Genomic DNA, 20,944 nt, shown 5'->3' on the forward strand with positions numbered 1-20,944 from the left:
TTGCTATAAATAGCAAATAAGGAAAGTACTCTTGTGCAGCAGTCAGTTTTTAAAAATATCGTCAAATTTATACGAGTGGAATTAAATAGATGATAATAGCAATGACAAAAACAACTTTTTTAAAGTCTTTTTTTTAAATGAATCAAAAAAGGGTAAATGGAAAAAAAGCATAACAATTATGCCAAGCATAATGGTTGGCATCATAAATGGAAAGGCCATTTTTAAACCAAATGACATGAAATGAAAAACAACAAAAATTAAAGTGCTCTTAAACATCGCCTACACCCAAACTCAATATGAAGAAAAAAATGTTCATAGGGAAACTATGTCTGCAATCCAAGAGTAGAATGGTCTTAAACTTCGTTCCAATTATAAGAACAGATTCATAGCACTGGACTTTTTATGCCCATTGACTGAGTCCTGGGAGATGAGGTTTGGCACAGTCCAAATTCTAGTAAATTCCTTGCCATTCTTGCTGATGAAAGTATTGATGCTACCGTGCTAGAAACTATATAAGATACATTAACAGTAACAAAAACTAAAGAATTAAGCCCTCCGAAGTATTGAATATGTTGTACACTGTTTCTTTTGTTTTTAATATCGATTAAAATATATAAACCTTGTTGACACTAGGGAAGAAACTGAAAAGTTTTGAACAAATGAAAATACAGGTGGGGAAAATGAATTTTCTGAAACCACTAGTCATGGACTGGAGGTTGACAAAGAAATTTGTTCAGCCCTGAATTTACACTTTTCATTAAACGTCACCTGCTTATGACTCACCTGGTCATTGTCATCATCCTGGTAGAATACTTCTATGTAGTCACAGTCATACTGGGCTTTCAGCTGAAAAGGAATTTAACATGACAATAAGATCATCGATGTCAAATTAGTACAACAAAGATCAAAGCCTTCATATCACATATGGACTGTTACTTGATCCAGGCTCAAAATGTATTCCTCAAACTTAAATTTATAAATAAAATCTATTGTGTGTTTGTTAACAAAGATGTATTCACAGAAAATTTAGCAAGCAGATGGGATATGGATGTTTCATCAAATATTTAATATTCCATAAAGAAGTTCAACTTTAAATAAAAGTAAATTCTGAGGATGTTTTTTTTTAAAGCCATCCCTGGTAGTATTACAACCAAAAAAGTGATCATGCATCCATTCTGTTATCTATATACTGATACTGCATGAAGTTTCATAGAAAAGATAATGTAAAATCTCAGTCTGATGAGAAATTGTGAGATTTTTAAGTGACTGATGGCCAGGATGTACAAACTGGGTCACAGTGTCAAATATTGTACCACTTGCTATGGTTTTATGAACTGTCAATGTGAAACAATGCAGCTCTAACACCACTTTGGGAATTCTGACTGATGAAGTGGTTTAAGCTACTTAATTGTTATAATTAACAAAACTTCATTGGTTTTTACATACTTACCACCATGGCTTAAATGTTTTAATTGTGGTTATCTTCATCCTACAGCAAATACATGTATGATTCCAGGACTACCAATTTAAAAACAATACTCTGAAGGGGACTGGTGAGCTACTGACCAAACAGATTTTCTAGCAACTCGAGACAGTTTCTTCCTTTTAAAATGTAATGTAAAAACCATTACTGATATACTTGAGCAATAAGACTTTTAAATTATCTACCGTGGCAGCCTAGTCCTACAATGAAAGTCCCCACTGCCTGAATAATGGCACTGTGTAGTGTGTTTTGATGTCAACTAACATTGTAATGAAAGTAAAATTTTCAGGAATATCTCTCACACTTGGCAGCCAATAATGACTCTTTGCTACAAATTAAAGTTATGTTTCAGTCATACTTTAATTAATGGGCACAACAAAATAGGATGATAATTATTGAAGGTAAAACAAAATGTATGATTTTAGGGACATCACAAAAGCTACACAAATCAGGGAACCCAAAACTGTCTCTTGCAATAAATAATCATCCATTAGAAAATGTCAAACATGAAAGGCTTGTAGGTGTGTCTGTAGATAATAATTTATTATGGAATGACCATATTGATAAGCTTTGTAAAACACTGTCATCCAAAATTGCCCTTCTCAGCAGAATCAAGAAATATTTACCTATGGAAACTCGCAGTATATACTACAAGTCATATATTCTTCCAACAATGGATTATTGTTCTAATGTATGGGGAAACTGTGCCAAATCTGAGCTTGACAGGATTTATAAACTTCAGAAACGAGCAGCACGTGTAATTTTAGATGCATCTATTGATCATCCCTCAAAAGCATTATTTACAGAACTCAAATGGTTCACAATATATGACAGGATAGATTTTCACAAGGCAGTTCTTTTATATAAATGTCTACATGGAACTGCACCAGAGTATCTTCAAGACTTATTCAGGCCTTTTTCAGCACAATAGCAGTTGAGATCAATATCACATGGAAACCTTCTAATACCAAAACCAAGAACAGAGCAATTTAAAAAGAGTTTTCAATACTCTGGTACAGTTCTGTGGAATAAGCTTCCACTACATGTAAAATCTGCTGAAAATATTAGAGTATTTAAGAAAAGATATCATGAGCATGTATGTGTTTCTAACAGATAATGGAATTTAGTATTTTAACACTAAACATGTTAAAATAAACAGTAATTATTGCCATCTTCATATAATGTGCATTGTTATACTCTCCTTAAGAGGGCCTCAAGGGAGAATAGTCCTCGACTAATGAGTCACCCTCTATAAATAAAGCATTATTATTATTATTATATTATTATTATAATTTGTTGTCTTTTTTCTAATAAATTTAAATTCTCATACAAGAAAATGAAGCTATTTCCAAGTTTCATTGTCCTACATTTCATTTGGCTGGAATGCAATGGAAGCCGTGAATGCCAAAATCGGGTTAAGTTGAAGAATACTTCTTTAACAAAACGAATAAAAATATATTAATTATGAAGAAAGTGTTTAGATGACTTTGTTTTGTTTAAGATTCTTATCCTTTTAACCGATTTTGTTATTCCAGGCTTCCATCACATTCCAGCCAACTGAAATGTAGGTCATTGGAACTTTAAAACAACATCCATTTGCTTGTGGGAATTTAAATTTATCAGGAAAAAGACATTAGAGTTGTAAAGTCTGACTAAAAAGACTTAAATTTGTATAAAAGTGCTAATATTGGCTGCCAAGTGTGCGAGATATTCAAAAAACTTGACATATTGTTCCGACGTTAATCAACATTGGAACAGGCTACACATCACCGTTATTTGGGCAGTAAGACCTACGCCCAAAACATAAATATCAGGGTTGTGTATAGCTAAACTATGACAGCCATACGGATGTATGGCACCATTTTCATTTAGGACAAATTTGACATCTTAATGATATTATGGACATACACTCTAGAGCGATAAGAAAAATATGGCTAGCCGTGTCTGATGTAAGATCAGCGCCATTTGCATTTAGGAACAATTTTAGACACCACGAGAAATGTCTTGGTGAAAACACTATCGGCAGAGGTCGACTCGACCATTTTTCCACTGCCAGAAGGGCCAGGTAACATGGAAATCAACTGTTACAAATAAGTAAACATACTCTATTTACAATTTTTCGACTTACAATTAAAATGTTCAGACGAATGAAGTTTTTATCCAACAGATCGATTCTAAAGGACATTTGTGAGAGTTGCTAATCGACTTATATCGTTTGTTATGACGTCATTTAAAAAGCAGCTGTCAAAATATTTTATTAATAACCACACGTTAAGATACCTTTATATATCAGTACAACAAGAAAACTCAATCATAGATGCTGTATATAACTGCTTTATAAGTGACCTAGTACCATGTAAACAAATCTACCATCGTTTAGGTCAAAACAAAAACAAACCATAGCTTCAATATCCATCCAAGATGTTATGTAAGGAATGCGAAAAGTGTCATTCTCATTTCCTCCCGCAGTAGAAAAACATACGTCCAGAGCTACAATATCATCCATGGCGACGTGCTATATCATAAGTCAAGTTACAAATCGAAAATATCTTCTTTTTAAACTCCAATAAATATCAGATGATTTCAGCCATATTGCTTTTATGCACTCATCACTGCAATGTTTACTTGGGCCACGTGACTGTTCACAAAATAGTTCCATACTAACATTGTTTTAAACTTTAAACATAATAAATACCTTTCTTACTAATCAGAAAGAGAAATAAAAAAAAATACGCTGGTTCTAGAATTTTATAGCATTTTGCAACATTCGAAACCAACAAATACTTCTAACATAATTGCGTATGAATATCTTAGTGAAATGGCCAATGGTATATTTTTAGGGATGACGTATAGTCACAGGACAACCAATAAACAACAGGTTCATCATCTAGGTTCGATGTGATTTCTCCAGCATAAGAACTAAATATAGTCATTTCAAAGCAAGTCAAATAAACATGTTGCTGTTCTATATTGGATTTGTTTTAAATACATAAATAATAATAATAATAATAATAATAATAAATTTATTATTATTATTATTATTATTGTGGTGAACAAATAATAAATGTATTTCATGGTAGATACATGCTTAAGGTGCATGTCAACGTGGTCATGTGTAGCCCAATGATTCACCTTAAATTAAATTTTTTTTTAATGTTATTCAATTTAATTCATATTATGTTTACCAAAGTCTGGTCATTACCGTTTGTTGAGTAATCTGCAAGTTGTCATGACTGACAAAGGCGATATTTATTTATCACTCTCAGTGGCATCTGGATGGGACAAGGTTCTTTTGGCCAGTGGACTGTGTTCTTTAGTGGCTCCCTAATTTGCTATAAATAACCGTTTTGGGTGGGTGTGTCAGTTACCTACACCCACAACTTTACCTCACTTTTATTATGAATTGCCCTCGTTACATCCATCCATGGGCACCCGCACATAGGGGCGAGGCCCACACACCATCCCACCCCTCCACCACCCACAATTTCACCTTTAGACATGTTTTGGCCGAAATCTATGAAAATGTCTGCGGCAAAGAAAGAACCGCGCCCTCTTTTGCATGTTGCCTGATGGTAATATGATAATATTACACAGTATATGGAGAACTCGCCACATGGAGAACTCGCCCAGGGAGAACTCTCCAACGTATCTAGAGAAGTCGTCCCAGAGTGGCTGGAGAAGTCGCCCCATATGGTTCGAGAAGTCACCCCAAAACTTGTCACCCAGAAAACCTATTTAATATATATCTTTAAAATAAATAAGTTATTTAAAATATAGAAATGGGTATCTTAGAACAATGCTGTTAGCAGCCAGGATGTCGCCACGTGGTGGTTACCACATTATTTGATCGCATTTTGAATATTTCAATTACCTAATAGAGATTACAGTTTATCGTGAATAACATTCGCACTGAAATTCAAATACACCACCCAACACACGTCAATCGTTTTCCATTGCAAGTGTTTACTTAAGCCTTGTATGTGTCGGACTATTTTTACCAATCATTGCGGAATCGCTGTTAGCTGTTGATAATGTTGTATAGTACTGTCATCATTGTCATGCGTTATGGCAGACTTGTTTGTCTGAAAGTTACCAACCACGAGATGATATAGTTATCTGTGTGGTGTCCGACATGGTAAGAAATTCAAGCAGTCCCGATTGTTACATCATATAACAGATTATTTTAGAGTTTCCTAATTTCCCATACAAGTTTTTTCTCCATCCATCAAAGAGCAGACCGTTCATTGTAAATGTTTAACTATTTATTTTCAATGCAAGTCATTATTTTCAATGGAATTCAGTCTTTCACTGCAATTTCACCTCTGTCTGCGTGGGTTCAAGTCTCGGATTCGGCCAATGTAGGTATATGAGAAAGCTTGCCAGTAGCTTCTCGTGGGAAAGTGGTTCTTTCCGGGGTGTTCCCGTGTTCTTCCTCCACCATTAATAATGGACGCCATGTATAGAAAATCGTGTGCTGACAAATGGCGTTAAACCCCACAACAACAACAATAACAACCTGTATCCAAATTTGCTGAGATCCTACTTTTCATCTGACATCTACTAAAACAGCAGGAACACTTGCTTAAAAATTAGTATTGTTGGTATCAAGGGTTCATTTACGGAAGTGTTTAAAATTGATTCGATTGCATACAAAAACCACGAATCGTCATTGTTTGTAACTCTGATAGAAACATTTTTGTCCTTAGCCCATTTTGGCAAAATCTTTGTAAGTATTTATTTAAATTCATCGATGTTCAAATAAATGCAATTAATTTTATCAAACGTACTATTAAGTAGTCACAATCATTTTTGAGTAAGTCGAGGGTTCAGATTCTCAGATAGTTGAATACCTTTTCCTTGATTGAATATGTTCATCGCGTATCCGAATACTTTTTTTTTTTCATTCTCTTAGACGATCCTATGCTTGGTACTGAATAATATGGGAAATATTTCTGCTTATTTCCATAAGTGTTCATCTCTGACAGTTATACGGCAAAACTGTTTCAATATTAGTAGCAAAAAGTATTCGTTTTGAAATCCTTACTTTATTTCGTTGTTGAACTCTGATATTTATATTGTAAAATTATATTAACATGGGTACTGGAACTGGTATTCATGATACAGCCTTACCGTGGTTCAAGTCCTACTTGGTCAACAGGACACAAATTGTATCTGCAAATGGAATACACTCCAGCCCAGTTGATCTATGTTGTGGTGTTCAACAGGGGTCTGTTCTTGGACCTGTTCTCTTCATTCTTACACTCAGTCGCTCTCAGGTGTCGTAGATCATCATCCAGTGTCTCACCAATTGTACGCTGATGACACCCAATTATACAAATCTAGCCACCCAACTGAAGTTGATGCTACCATCCAAGGTGTAGAGAGGTGCATTTCTGATGTGAAATCATGGATGACATGTAACAAGCTGCAGATGAATGATGATAAAACTGAGGCCATTCTGATCACAACACAAAGACTTTCTCATTCACATCCTTTACCTCAAACAATAAATATCAGCAACACCAACATTAAATTCACACAATCAGTACGAAACCTAGGTGTTACTCTGGACAGTACTCTCACATTGCACCAACATGTCATGAACATATGCAAGGCTTCATATCTTGAGCTGAGATGCATCATCTCAATTCGCAAATATCTTTCAGCTGATGCCGCTAAAACACTTGTGTGTTCATTAGTACTTTCAAGACTGGACTCTTGTAACTCAATTCTGTCTGGTTCAGCTCAATATCTGCTCCAGAAACTTCAAAAAGTTCAACGATCAGAGCACACCTCCCCGCTGCTCTGTATCCTACACTGGCTATCTATTCGATCCAGAATCAAACACAAAATTTGTTCCCTGTGCTACGTTTCTCTGTCGGACTCTAGTCCAACATACCTATCCGACCTCACCCATGTGTACACATCAGCAAGATACTTACGCTCCTCTTCTGACAATCGTATACTCATTATTCCCACTATGAAAACAAAGTCATATGGACAGCGTTCTTTTGCATACCAGGGCCCAGCAACGTGGAATGTATTGCCCACTGAACTTAGACACAAACACACAGTGATCACATTCAAGAAGGCTCTCAAAACTCACTTATTTCGACTGCAAGAACAAACTTAAAGACCTAATAATGTTTCCTACCTTAAATATTCTCAGCATGTTTTTTTTTTAATGTTTTCTAATTTCATGGTGTTTGTTTTTGTAGTCATATCATTATATGTTTTTTATCTTATAAGTGTTGTCTAATGTTGTAAAGCGCTTAGAGCTTCTAAAGATTATGCGCTATACAAAGTCATCATTATTATTAATAGTACAAGTGAGCTTTCAGAAACCGTCCGAATTCTGCGCATTAACCATGACGGTGAACTCATTAGCAACCGCATTTCTTGAGTGGACGTCAATGATGCTTTTTATCGAGTTCAAGTAATATTTCTCAAAGGTTATCAAATCTCCATGAAAAATCAGATTAAATTGTTCAGTTAGAGAGATGATGCTATAACCCTCTGGCTTACTGACGGTCAGCACCAATTCAGTCGATTTCGGGTTATTGAGGTCCATACCATACAATTCAGTCGATTTCGGGTTATAGAGGTCCATACCATACAATCATCTCAGGACGACTTTGGTTATTAGGTGGAAACCCTTTCATAAATAAAACTGCAAAGGTCACATCATGCTTACACCCGCTCTATTTTTCCAACTAAATGCACCTAATTATTCGAAGAGCAAGGCAAAACGTCCCATAGAACACCTTTTTCCCCGTTAAGTACAGAAACGGAGTTGATCAAATGGAAAAGCTGCACATTTTATGAATTTAATAAGTTATTAAGTTGAAGAAAAACAACAATAAATAAAGCCTTAACAACCATGTGGCGACATCTCAGAATTAGTATATGTGATCCTTGGAGCGACTTTTCTAGGCGCAGTGGGGCGACTTCTCCGACCACCATGGGGCGACTTCTCCTGACACCTGGGATGAGTTCTCCCAGGGCGACTTCTCCATGAGGCTAGTTCTCCATAATTCACACACACACACACACACACACACACAGGTCAAACACATTCGATACGTGCGTACAAGCACAGATTGGAAATGCAATGTATCAAAAACACTTTCAAATATCTATACCGACAGCATCATTTCAATAAACTTCTGCGACCTAATAAATAATATAAAACTCGGGACTGGGCATATACCGTGAGAAGATGGCTGATGATTGTCCTGTGCAATGTGTATTATGTCAAATTCTTCGAACAAAGGTATTAGCCATCTGTCTTATTGGTCTTATTCAGCACTATTCCCAAGACTTGATTTTGCAATGTTGTTGTTTAACGAAACTGTCAGGTTGAGCCACAGGAGCTCATATCGTTGTTTACAGTTTACCTATCGGTCATACATGTACTATACAAACCTATATCTTACACGTAAGCAACTATACGAACCCTGTGGTTTGAGCATTGTCCTTAGATAAGTTCACCAGTGTCAAGAGCAGGATTAGTATAAGAGATATGGAAAGTCTTTTTTCGAGTCGTCATAGCGATATTTGTTAATCCTTCTTAGGGAAAACGTCAGCGAACACATTTTAAGGTATTTTCTTGTGACGTCATAATTAAATGTTTACTCTCTTATTCGATAATTTGAATAAGTAAGGTTTATGTTAGGTGCACCATAGTTTTGCACAACACGGAAGTTACCATGCTAAAATAATCAAGATGAGTGTGTCGAACGATGTCAAGTGAATCTCTTCAGTACAGTCAGTGATCGAGCTCAAGATACGACCATTGCATCAAAGTAAGGATGTGAATTTGACGATTTCACGCAAGATAAAAATAGAGTTTTCACCGAAAGAGATATCGCATAAGAATACCCAAATGAAAGATTAAACAAAACCTGTCTTTATCAGTCATCGCAGAGAGAGAGAGAGAGAGAGAGAGAGAGAGACAGAGATAGGGATGTTACCTAGTGAAACTTAAAAAATATCCAATTTTTAAATTAAGTCTTTTGTTGAAAGGTTTAACATCAAAAAGAATATGCAATTCACTAAGGAAGGCGTGTCATGTAATTTGTTCCGTGTAGAAGATGCAAAGTTTAACTGTTGCGGTCGGAAATCGAAACTAGACCGTTCTAATTGCTTGCTGGAATACATCCGGGAGTACGGTAAATTCATCCCAACAAATTAACACTGCACAGGAAAAGAAATGCATAACAGAATGCATTTTTATCAACTTCTGTGTTATCTGTGACGAAATCAAACATTTTATTTTTCTGATGTTTCAAAACTTAGGAATAATACTGAAGACGATTTGTGATTAAGGAAAGAATGTATTTATGATATACTAAACGTACAACTCTCAAATGAAAAGTTCTTTAATATATTTTTTTATTTCAGAGTATTAGTTGAAGTAAAATATTGCCCCGATATCGGGATATTTATTTGCATTTTCATAGATGTATACATGCCATAATTCACATGACAAAACAAAGAGATTCGATTTTGGCCGTAAATTTAATGTATCCCTATGTCGAAAGTCAAGAGTCAGTAAGGTTCATCTGGAGTAGGCATATGATAAAACATTATTGATATTAATGGAGCGGTATTTCGAAGTTTGGTGACTCAACATTTTAGAAAGAATTGTTAACTCAATCAAGCCCGGTAAATTAGCCACATACGACAAATTTCAATCACTGTCACCAAATGTAAAAACTCCAACACTCTGTGTGGACAACAAAACTCTAGGCAAAGTATAGAAAGAGGACTGATATGTGTACATAAAGCGTAAAAAGAGCACTGCTCTCTGTACATAATGAACAGTGCCCTGTGTATGTTATGAATAAAGCAAGAACATTGCCTTTGTACGTTATGAATAAAGCAAGAACATTGCCCTGTGTACGTTATGAATAAAGCATGAACATTGCCTTGTGTACGTTATGAATAAAGCAAGAACACTGCATTGTGTACATTATGAATAAAGCAAGAACATTGCCATGTGTACGTTATGAATAAAGCAAGAACATTGCCCTTGTACCTTATGAATAAAGCAAGAACATTGCCTTGTGTACGTTATGAATAAAGCAAGAACACTGCTTTTGTGTACGTTATGAATAAAGCAAGAACATTACCTTGTGTACGTTATGAATAAAGCAAGAACACTGCTTTTGTATACGTTATGACTAAATCAAGAACATTGCCTTGTGTACGTTATGAATAAAGCAAGAACATTGCATTGTGTACATTATGAATAAAGCAAGAACATTGCCTTGTGTACGTTATGAATAAAGCAAGAACACTGCCTTGTGTACGTTATGAATAAAGCAAGAACACTGCCTTGTGTACGTTATGAATAAAGCAAGAACATTGCCTTGTGTACGTTATGAATAAAGCAAGAGCATTGCCCTGTGTACGTTATGAATAAAGCAAGAACATTGTGTACGTTATGAATAAAGCAAGAACATTGCCTTGTGTACGTTATGAATAAAGCAGGAACATTGCCTTGTGTACGTTATGAATAAAGCATGAACATTGCCTTGTGTAGGTTATGAATAAAGCAAGAACACTGCTTTTGTGTACGTTATGAATAAAGCAAGAACATTGTCTTGTGTACGTTATGAATAAAGCAAGAACACTGCCCTGTGTACGTTATGAATAAAGCATGAACATTTCCTTGTGTAGGTTATGAATAAAACAGGAACATTGCCTTGTGTACGTTATGAATAAAGCACGAACATTGCCTTGTGTAGGTTATGAATAAAGCAAGAACACTGCTTTTGTGTACGTTATGAATAAAGCAAGAACATTGTCTTGTGTACGTTATGAATAAAGCAAGAACACTGCCCTGTGTACGTTATGAATAAAGCATGAACATTGCCTTGTGTACGTTATGAATAAAGCAGGAACATTGCCTTGTGTACGTTATGAATAAAGCATGAACATTGCCTTGTGTAGGTTATGAATAAAGCAAGAACACTGCTTTTGTGTACGTTATGAATAAAGCAAGAACATTGTCTTGTGTACGTTATGAATAAAGCAAGAACACTGCCCTGTGTACGTTATGAATAAAGCATGAACATTGCCTTGTGTACGTTATGAATAAAGCAAGAACACTGCCCTGTGTACGTTATGAATAAAGCAAGAACACTGCCCTGTGTACGTTATGAATAAAGCATGAACATTGCCTTGTGTACGTTATGAATAAAGCAAGAACACTGCCCTGTGTACGTTATGAATAAAGCAAGAACATTGCACTGTGTACGTTATGAATAAAGCAAGAACATTGCCTTGTGTACGTTATGAACAAAGCAAGAACACTGCCATGTGTACATACTTAATAAAGAAAGTAAATATTAAGAATCAATTAATTTATTGCAAAAGTCTAAATTTCAAACTAAGACTATGAACCCTGTCTATAAATTCATATTTGTTTAGATTTCACATATTATTATTATTATTATTATTATTATTATTTATTATTATTATTATTATTATTATTATTATTATTATTATTATTATTATTATCATTATTATTATTATTATTATTATTATTATTATTATTATTATTATTTGTGTTTGGGATGGGGTCGGTTGAATACTGAAAAGAGTAAACTTGACGTATCTGCATGAGTTCATATTTCTTAAAATTTTATCATAATTCTTCCAGATATAAGCGTGTTCATTGCATCCCTGTGGTTTAGTTGGGGGAACAAATACGAAAAATATTGTCATTTCGCTTCATGCCTGCATAACGTTGAAACTCTTCCTAAGGTAACCCAGTATACTTCTACTGACATTTTGGACTGTTCAGGTTGAAGGTTGGAGGGAAAACACCTCTTAATGCGCATTCGCCAAAGGGTGATTATCCCCTTCATCATGGTTTGTAGGAAGTTTACCACCTCAGTATAGGAAGGAAAGAAAATTGTAAGCTTCATACATACCTTGGTTAGGAAAGAGGCTTTCCCATAAAACAACAATATCATGCATGTTTTTAGCATGTCCGCTGCAATGAATCTTCAGTAAAGGGGGTGGGGACAATTCGCAACATTCCATTATCCCTATTAAGAGCGGATTCTCTCTTGTGCATTGAACGATGATTGTGCTGTAGTTATTTGTTATTTGTCTCCGATGGGGAGGGGGGTGGGGGTGGAGGGATGGTTTTGTTGTTGCTGCTGTTGGTTGTTTTTTTTGTGGTTGCTGTTGATTGTTTTTCTTTTGTTTCTTTCCTTTTTTTGGGGGGGGGTGCATTCTTTTTCACTGCATTGATGCTAAAAAAATGTTAATTTTGTAAGATTAATTGAAAGCCAAAGGGGTGGTGGATCCGCTACATTCCTCTAATTCTGGACCCTATTAAGCGTGGCGAATTCTTTCTTGTGCCTTGAACGATGATTGTGCTGCAGCTATTTATTTTTAGTGGTGGTGGGGAGGGAGGGTTGTGTTGTTTCTGCTTTTTTTATAGGGGGTATTTGTTTTTGTTTTTGTGTTTTGCGTTCTTTCTGTCTGCATTGATGCTATAAATAATGTTAAATTTGTAAGATGTATACCCAAAGGATTATTAAGAAATTCTCCCCGACCGCCCCCGCCCCCCAGCCAGCAAAACGTATATCTGGGTGCCCTGAAAAATAAAATAGCTTTTTTTTTTATAAAAAAAAATGGAATTTTCGGCACCTACTCAGCCTGCATCTGAAGTTGCAAGAATTGCTTGCGTGGTTGTTTCGCCACTGCATATACATATTCATTTCATTGCTCATTTTTCCAATGAATGGTGCTCGGGTAACTTTAATATTTTGTACCATGGAGCGGTTTGTCTTCGGATAAGACATAAAGGTGAAACCGATTTCATACTGAGTGAAGCAGAGAAACATGGGCCTCCTTTGTGATACGAAATATACATGTATGATATATGCCTTTCTTTCCTATGCTATACCGCTGAAAGGATACACACGAGTTGGACACTGCCAAATGGTGCAAGGGAGATAGCTCTTGGAAATTTTATTTCATCATTTAATGAGGTTACCGCAATTATATCGCAGTGCCACATTCGATGCGGTCGTTGACGCCGGGAGAATAGATCAAATACTAACTTTCCCAATGAACTTTAGAAAATCTTGCATTGAAATTTAATTACTTAATTATTTGAATCAAATATATCATGGATATGGTAGAGTTTTACTTCAAAACCTGTTGACTGTTTTAAAACCAATTTATGAAATTCTGAAATAAAAAATCTGATTGTCTGAGTGTCTATCTGTTCATTTTGGTACCATAAATAAATAAGATTGATATATCGGATCTTCTTTAATATTAACACATGACTAATTTTATCGTAGATTAATCAGGGATTTGCAGATTTTATAAAAGTCAGCACGGGCAAGCTGAATGGGAAATTGAACTCGCCCTTATCAATTTTGAGCTTGACCCGAACATAACATTCCAACATGATCAAAATAATAAAACAAAAAAAAATGGTATATTTTATGCATATCGCACTGTATTTATTGAAATTTTTGTTTCCTTTGTATCGGTATATATATATATATAATATATATATATATATATATATATATATATATATATATATATATATATATATATATATATATATATATATATATATATATATATATATATATAAATACAGACAAAGCCGGACGAGTGAAAGCATCCCAGTACATGTATATATACTTAATGATTTATTTATACTCACAACTTAAGGTTTTGAGAACACTTATTTTATCCATTTATTTTACAATTATCATACAGTCACCTTCATTTTGCTAACATAATCACGTTTTCAATGAAATCCGCCGGGTAGTTAATCGTTAGAGACCAGTGTCTTTTATTTCCAAGCGCAGACCTGTCAAAAATTCTCAGTTGTACTTTTAGCAGTTAACACAGAGACGCCATACAAATGGCGACATGGATCAATAGTACCTTTCAAAATCTCGGACAAACTTAGAACCTGAAAGTCGGCAGATCGCTGGTATGTACACATATTATGATCATAATGTAACTGATAAGTTAAAATATAATATTTATCACTAATTTGTCAAAACTTGCTTTAAATAGTTAATATTCTTATTATCATATCTTCTGCGCGAGAAAATACGAAACTGACCTTGACATTGCTACAACCTTGAAACCTTGAAACCTTGACATTGGCTACAAGATGGAAATGACGTATGGAAATGACATACAATAAATGAAAGAAATTGTAGCTATTTATGCGGAAGAAGAATACGCTATAGACAAACGCTAAATAAAGGCGTTGACAAATGTACTGTGGCGAGGTCGCAAGGTTAAAAACTTGCAGAACACAGAGCATTAGGAACTGAATACGACCCCTTGTCAGTAAATTAACTCTCACATAATTACTGTTTTCTACTCATACGCCGACGCTGAATACGATTTCTTGCATCTTTTTTGAATTTTGTGGACTTTCCCGCGGGCGAGTTCCTTACAAATCTGAGCTTGCTTGAACCGAATTTGAGCTTGTTCCAGTAGTCGAGCAAGTTGACTTGCAAATCCCAGCATTATTACTTCATTGAAATTTACCAGACTGAGTTATTATCAAACATGTTATTTGGATGCCACGTCACCTGTTTACTTATACGGTTCTTATATTGCTAAATGAACGCTCAGTCTACGTGTATTGATATATAATTTCACGATTGTTACATTATTATATGATCTTTCTTTTCCCATGTACTGATATTTAATTTCATCCTGTCTGCCAAGCATTCACGAATAAGTTTCTTCCTTTTTAGGAGACGTACGCTTAGTCGAGAAGGTACTCTCTCTCTCTCTCTCTCTCACACACACACACCGAATTTTATATTACAAGAGTGCTCTTTGCAGCGCCCAACAACGTAAACGATAGTCTTATCACAATATATACACAGATTGTCCAGTCTGGTTTGTTCAGTTTTCCGGAAAGCATCGTGCTAAATAAAGCCTGTAGTACAATATAAGACATGCATGATTTATATGTAAATTGTAAGCAACAATACGAGCTCACGTGTTCTCAATTTTCATTTTTTTTTTTGTGGTGGTGTTGAAGGTGAGGGGGTATGTTGGGGAAGTAGCATCATTTTTCGGTTGTCTAGCGAGTCAATTCAAGTACAACTCTAATCCTTACCTATCTTGCCAACGACATTGTTCCTGTTCCATTGCGGGGGGGGGGGGGGGGGGCGATATGCGGTGATGTAAACATATTCAAGTGTATTAGCCGCCAGATACTTATTCTCACTGTATTGGTGTATATACTTATGCAAACCTTCTTATGGTTTTACCGTCCCAAATCAGCTGGAAAAATGATTTTCCAAGTAAATTTATATAGGATAGATGATTTGGAAGAGCGATGAATGGCAAAACCAGGGATTTTACTGAAGTAATTATAAAAGTGATAAATTTCTTCTGCTCAACAGGTCAAGCAGTTTACGTTTACTTCCTTCAACTTCGATGAATACTAAAGTCTAACATATCCGCCATGTTGAAAGAGAAGACTACTCTCAGTGATCTAAACTTGGACGATGGTTGGTTCATATTACTTTCTGGAGATCTGGCTTCATTGTAAAAAAATTGTATTTCCTATCCAGATAGCTTTTGATTTAAAAATAGTACAGTACAGCCCTGATATTGAGGCAGAGTCATGAAACACATGCATGGCTGTGTTGAAGGACTATGTGATGATTGGAAATCATCATCAACATACTTCATTAATTTTTAACTCACTTTCTTTATAGAAAATACCTGTAATACTTGCCTACTTTTTATAGGTCCAGTGTAAGAAGATCAATTCCTATTATAATTACGCAAAGAGCAAAAAGATCTTCCTGGCGACAGCCGCTCTCTATATTAAACGTTGGAGATAAATGTCCAATTAATGACAAAACTTTCTTGGTTCATTGCAAACTACAATATACTAGTAACAATGGATTCTCCAAATTAAAAAGATTTTTTGAGCATCTTTAAAAAGTCCCGCTGAACAGAGTCAAAGGTTTTCATTATTTTAAATCCGTCAGTAAGAGAAGACGAGATTTATTTTCATTTCCTCAAGATAATGCACTAGGTCACATAATTTCTTTTATTTTCATCAGTAATACTCCCTTTCCTTGAAACAAAATCTAATTGATGTTAAATATCACATCTGTCTAATGGATGTTAAATACCACATCTGTCTAATGAATGTTAAACATCACATCTGTCTAATGGATGTTAAATACCACATCTTTCTAATGGATGTTAAATATCACATCTGTCTAATGGATGTTAAATACCACATCTGTCTAATGGATGTTAAATATCACATCTGTCTAATGGATGCTAAATACCACATCTGTCTAATGGATGTTAAATATCACATCTGTCTAATGAATGTTAAATATCAGATCTGTCTTATGGATGTTAAATATCACATCTGTCTAATAGATGTTAAATATCACATCTGTCTAATGGATGTTAAATACCACATCTGTCTAATGAATGTTAAATACCACATCTGTCTAATGAATGTTAAATATCACATCTGTCTAGTGGATGTTAAATATCACAGCTGTCTAATGGATGTTAAATATCACATCTGTCTAATGGATGTTAAATACCACATCTGTCTAATGGATGGTAAATATCACATCTGTCTAATGGATGTTAAACATCACATCTGTCTAATGGATGTTAAATACCACATCTGTCTAATGGATGTTAAACACCACATCTGTCTAATGAATGTTAAATACCACATCTGTCTAATGAATGTTAAATATCACATCTGTCTAATGGATGTTAAATATCACATCTGTCTAATGGATGTTAAATACCACATCTGTCTAATGGATGTTAAATACCACATCTGTCTAATGGATGTTAAATACCACATCTGTCTAATGGATGTTAAATATCACATCTGTCTAATGGATGTTAAATACCACATCTGTCTAATGAATGTTAAATACCACATCTGTCTAATGAATGTTAAATACCACATCTGTCTAATGAATGTTAAATATCACATCTGTCTAATGAATGTTAAATACCACATCTGTCTAATGAATGTTAAATATCACATCTGTCTAATGGATGTTAAATATCACATCTGTCTAATGGATGTTAAATACCACATCTGTCTAATGAATGTTAAATATCACATTTGTCTAATGGATGTTAAATACCACATCTGTCTAATGAATGTTAAATACCACATCTGTCTAATGGATGTTAAATACCACATCTGTCTAATGGATGTTAAATACCACATCTGTCTAATGGATGTTAAATACCACATCTGTCTAATGGATGTGAAATACCACATCTTTCTAATGGATGTTAAATATCACATTTTTCTAATTGATGTTAAATACCACATCTGTCTAATGAATGTTAAATACCACATCTGTCTAATGAATGTTAAATACCACATCTGTCTAATGGATGTTAAATACCACATCTTTTCTAATGGATGTTAAATACCACATCTGTCTAATGAATGTTAAATACCACATCTGTCTAATGGATGTTAAATACCACATCTGTCTAATGGATGTTAAATACCACATCTGTCTAACGGATGTTAGTAGTAAATGGGGGCACCCTAGCGACAATGGGAATTAGCATTACAAGACCCCTTGGGCAACTCGAGCGACAATGGAAAATTAACATGGAGAAAAATCGTGGGACAATCTGGCGACAAGGGAAATTAACATGGAGAAAAATCGTGGGGTCACTCTAGCGACAAGGGGAATTTAACATGGAACTATAGTGTGGGTCTGTCTAGCGACAAGGGGAAATTAACATGGGAATAGAGTTTGGGTTTGTCTAGGGACAAGGGGAATTGAATATGGGATTTTTTTTAAAATTTAAATTTAAATTTAAATTTAAAAAAAGGGGTAGGCAATGGAAAGGCTATCTCTTTTCGAGAAATATGGCTGGCCCTGAAAAGGGCCTTTGGGTTTATGTTAATATTAATATTAACATAGATGGCATCTGTCACATCTTCTTCTTCTTCTTAAACTCCTTCTAACTGCCGGTCCATACACAAGTACCCTCTTGAGACATCCTTGTCTTTCTATGTAAACTCTCCTCATCCATTGACTAGTATCTGTCCTATCAACAACAGTCCACTTGGACCTGACATACATAAGCATGTCCGTCCTAAACATCATGGAAGACACAAGGGTGGATGACTCAACTGTGCTCCACATCTTGAAGCGACGAGAATAGGTGAATCAATGCAGTGAACTGCGCTTATTTATAGGTACAGGAAGGATTGAAACGGATTGAATTCATTCACCAATCCGAACACGCGTTACAAAATTCAGTCAGCTCGCATCCAATCCGAAGAGAGCAGTCTGTGACGTCACGTGGTCTATATAGATTCGTTAGCGCTTGTGTGCAGTCAATCTATGCGACAGTGATTCAACATGACGGAAACTCAGAAAACGATCCATTGGGGTGCACCAGCAGGGGAGACTGCCCAAGGGAACCCGGACTTACTTTCAGAAGAGGTACATTGGGATTTTGTGGATTTTCTTACCTCGCAAGAATTTGTTCCGGAACCTTCGTTACCTTCTTCATTACCGCAAGTGGAGAATTTTAGACAGAGACAGAAAGAAGAATTGGAGAAATTTATGCAACGACAAAAGGAAGCGGAACAAGCTTTTCTCCTATAGCAACAGCAACAGCAACAAGAAGAGGTAAGAAAAAAACAACAGCAACAACAGCAAGAAGAAGTAGCAGCAAAGAAACAAGAGGGTGAAAATCAAACGGCTACGGTACTGTTGGACATTTTAGCGGAGTTAAGAAGTCTGAAACAAATGTATCAGACTTCTTTATCACGACCGAAGAGAATACGACCTTCCCGAGCTAAACACGCCAACCCTGTGACTAAGCCTATCGTACCACCCTTAGTGATTTCAACCCAATCATCAGAAGTAGGCCTTGGCCGTGGCAAAGGCTTAAGGCAGTTAAAGTTGATTGGTTAAACTCACCCCTACACCAAAATAAAAAGGCCCTTTTCAGGGCCACCCACATTTCTCGAAAAGAAATACAATTTCAATTTGCCAATAACTCAAAAATAAACCCCACCCATTTTACCCTTATAGTACGTGTCTGTGTATGAGTGCGTGAGTGTAGCTTCTTATTTTAAAATCAAAACTCAAAGACACTTACCTTATATCATTCATGTATTCTTTTATCCATTTTTTACAATCCAATTCACAGCACAACACTTTAATTAAAAGTTCATTGACTTCTTCTTTCTCCTTGTTTAGTCTCTCTGTTTTTTGAATTTCTTCACCGTTTTTTTCCTCATTTTCTTCCCTTCTTCTTTTCTTCTCCTGTTTCTTTGCTTCTTTTAAATAGAATTGTCTTCTTTCTTCCTCTGAAGAATCCCTCTCTTCTTTCGAAGAATCCCTCTCTTCTTCCGAAGAATCCCTCTCTTCTTCTGAAGAATCCTTCTTTTCTTCTGACTCCTCTTGTTTCTTTTTTGGGCAATCTGGAGACCAATGTCCTTTTTCTTTAAAATAATAACAGGTATCTTGACTTTTGTCTTTTTTAGCCCCTGTTTTTTTTAATTCTTTTTTGACGGTCTGGACACTCTGAAGACCAATGCCCTTTCTTCTGACAGATATAGCAAGTATCCTGACTCTTATCTCGAAAGGAAGGAAAGTAGTCTGTCGGCTGGTCTGAAGAGAATTTTCTAATGACCCCTCGCAAAGCTCTGACGAAACGTTCGATTTGGCTAGTCTCTTCCATCGTTCTCCTCGGTTTGAGAGTGAAATGAATAGTGAAAGGACAAGACACACCCTTTTTATATACGCTGGTTTGCCATGACTATAAATTAGTCTATGGTGTTTGAACTTGAGTCATTTGACGTTTTGCACTCAAGATGAAACGATCCTATTCATTCGATAAGAAAGAAGAAGAAGAAAGTAAGAGGCAGAAACGTGATCTATCGCCTCGTACCAGGGCTGAAATCTTGGCACAAATTCATGCCAGTGATTTTGAAGAGGACATGAGTGAACCAGAATCCGAACCCTCTAAACCAAGTTCACCACCCTTAGTCAACCCTGAAAAGTACTATTCCATTCGAGAGACGGAAAAGCGCTCCTGTAGAAAATTTAGAACCACGGCTTACACCTACACGGTGAAGTTTAAAGATTTCAAGGCCGACGTACCCTTGGAGAAAGCAGAAGGGTTTATCACCGAGATGTGGGATTCTTTGCTCACCGCACTCAAGCGACAATGTCAAGCCAAAGAAGACGATCGCTTGACACTATCCATAGATCACGACGGTTTGAAATCCCCTGTTTGGATCGAGTTTAGCAGACCCGCAGAACTAACCCCTTCCAAAATCATGGACAAGATTCAACACGTACAACAATCTAATGACCAGTTTGACATCACCGATGGTAAAGCCACACTGAAAATGGCCCACGTCTCTCTTCCTCAAGGGAGAGGACG

The 20,944-nt window shown here is 35.8% G+C and overlaps 1 protein-coding gene across 3 annotated transcripts in view; it reads right to left on the reverse strand.

Annotated features, from left to right (window-relative positions):
• LOC149790791 (uncharacterized) overlaps positions 1-4,110 on the reverse strand; it is a 56,685-nt gene extending 52,575 nt beyond the window's left edge. For all 3 annotated transcript variants that reach the window (XM_089972854.1, XM_089972853.1, XM_089972852.1), the window contains exons 1-2: positions 3,882-4,110; positions 784-846 (exon numbers count right to left, since the gene is read on the reverse strand). In XM_089972854.1, the coding sequence (XP_089828980.1) occupies positions 784-846; positions 3,882-3,989 (171 nt within the window). In that variant the 5' untranslated portion in view covers positions 3,990-4,110. The remainder of the gene's footprint in view (positions 1-783; positions 847-3,881) is intronic.
• Positions 4,111-20,944: the final 16,834 nt, after the last annotated feature.

This window comes from Sinohyriopsis cumingii, chromosome 10, assembly GCF_028554795.1.
Source record: "Sinohyriopsis cumingii isolate HCF-2022 chromosome 10, ASM2855479v2, whole genome shotgun sequence".
Taxonomy (NCBI): Eukaryota; Metazoa; Mollusca; class Bivalvia; order Unionida; family Unionidae; genus Sinohyriopsis; species Sinohyriopsis cumingii.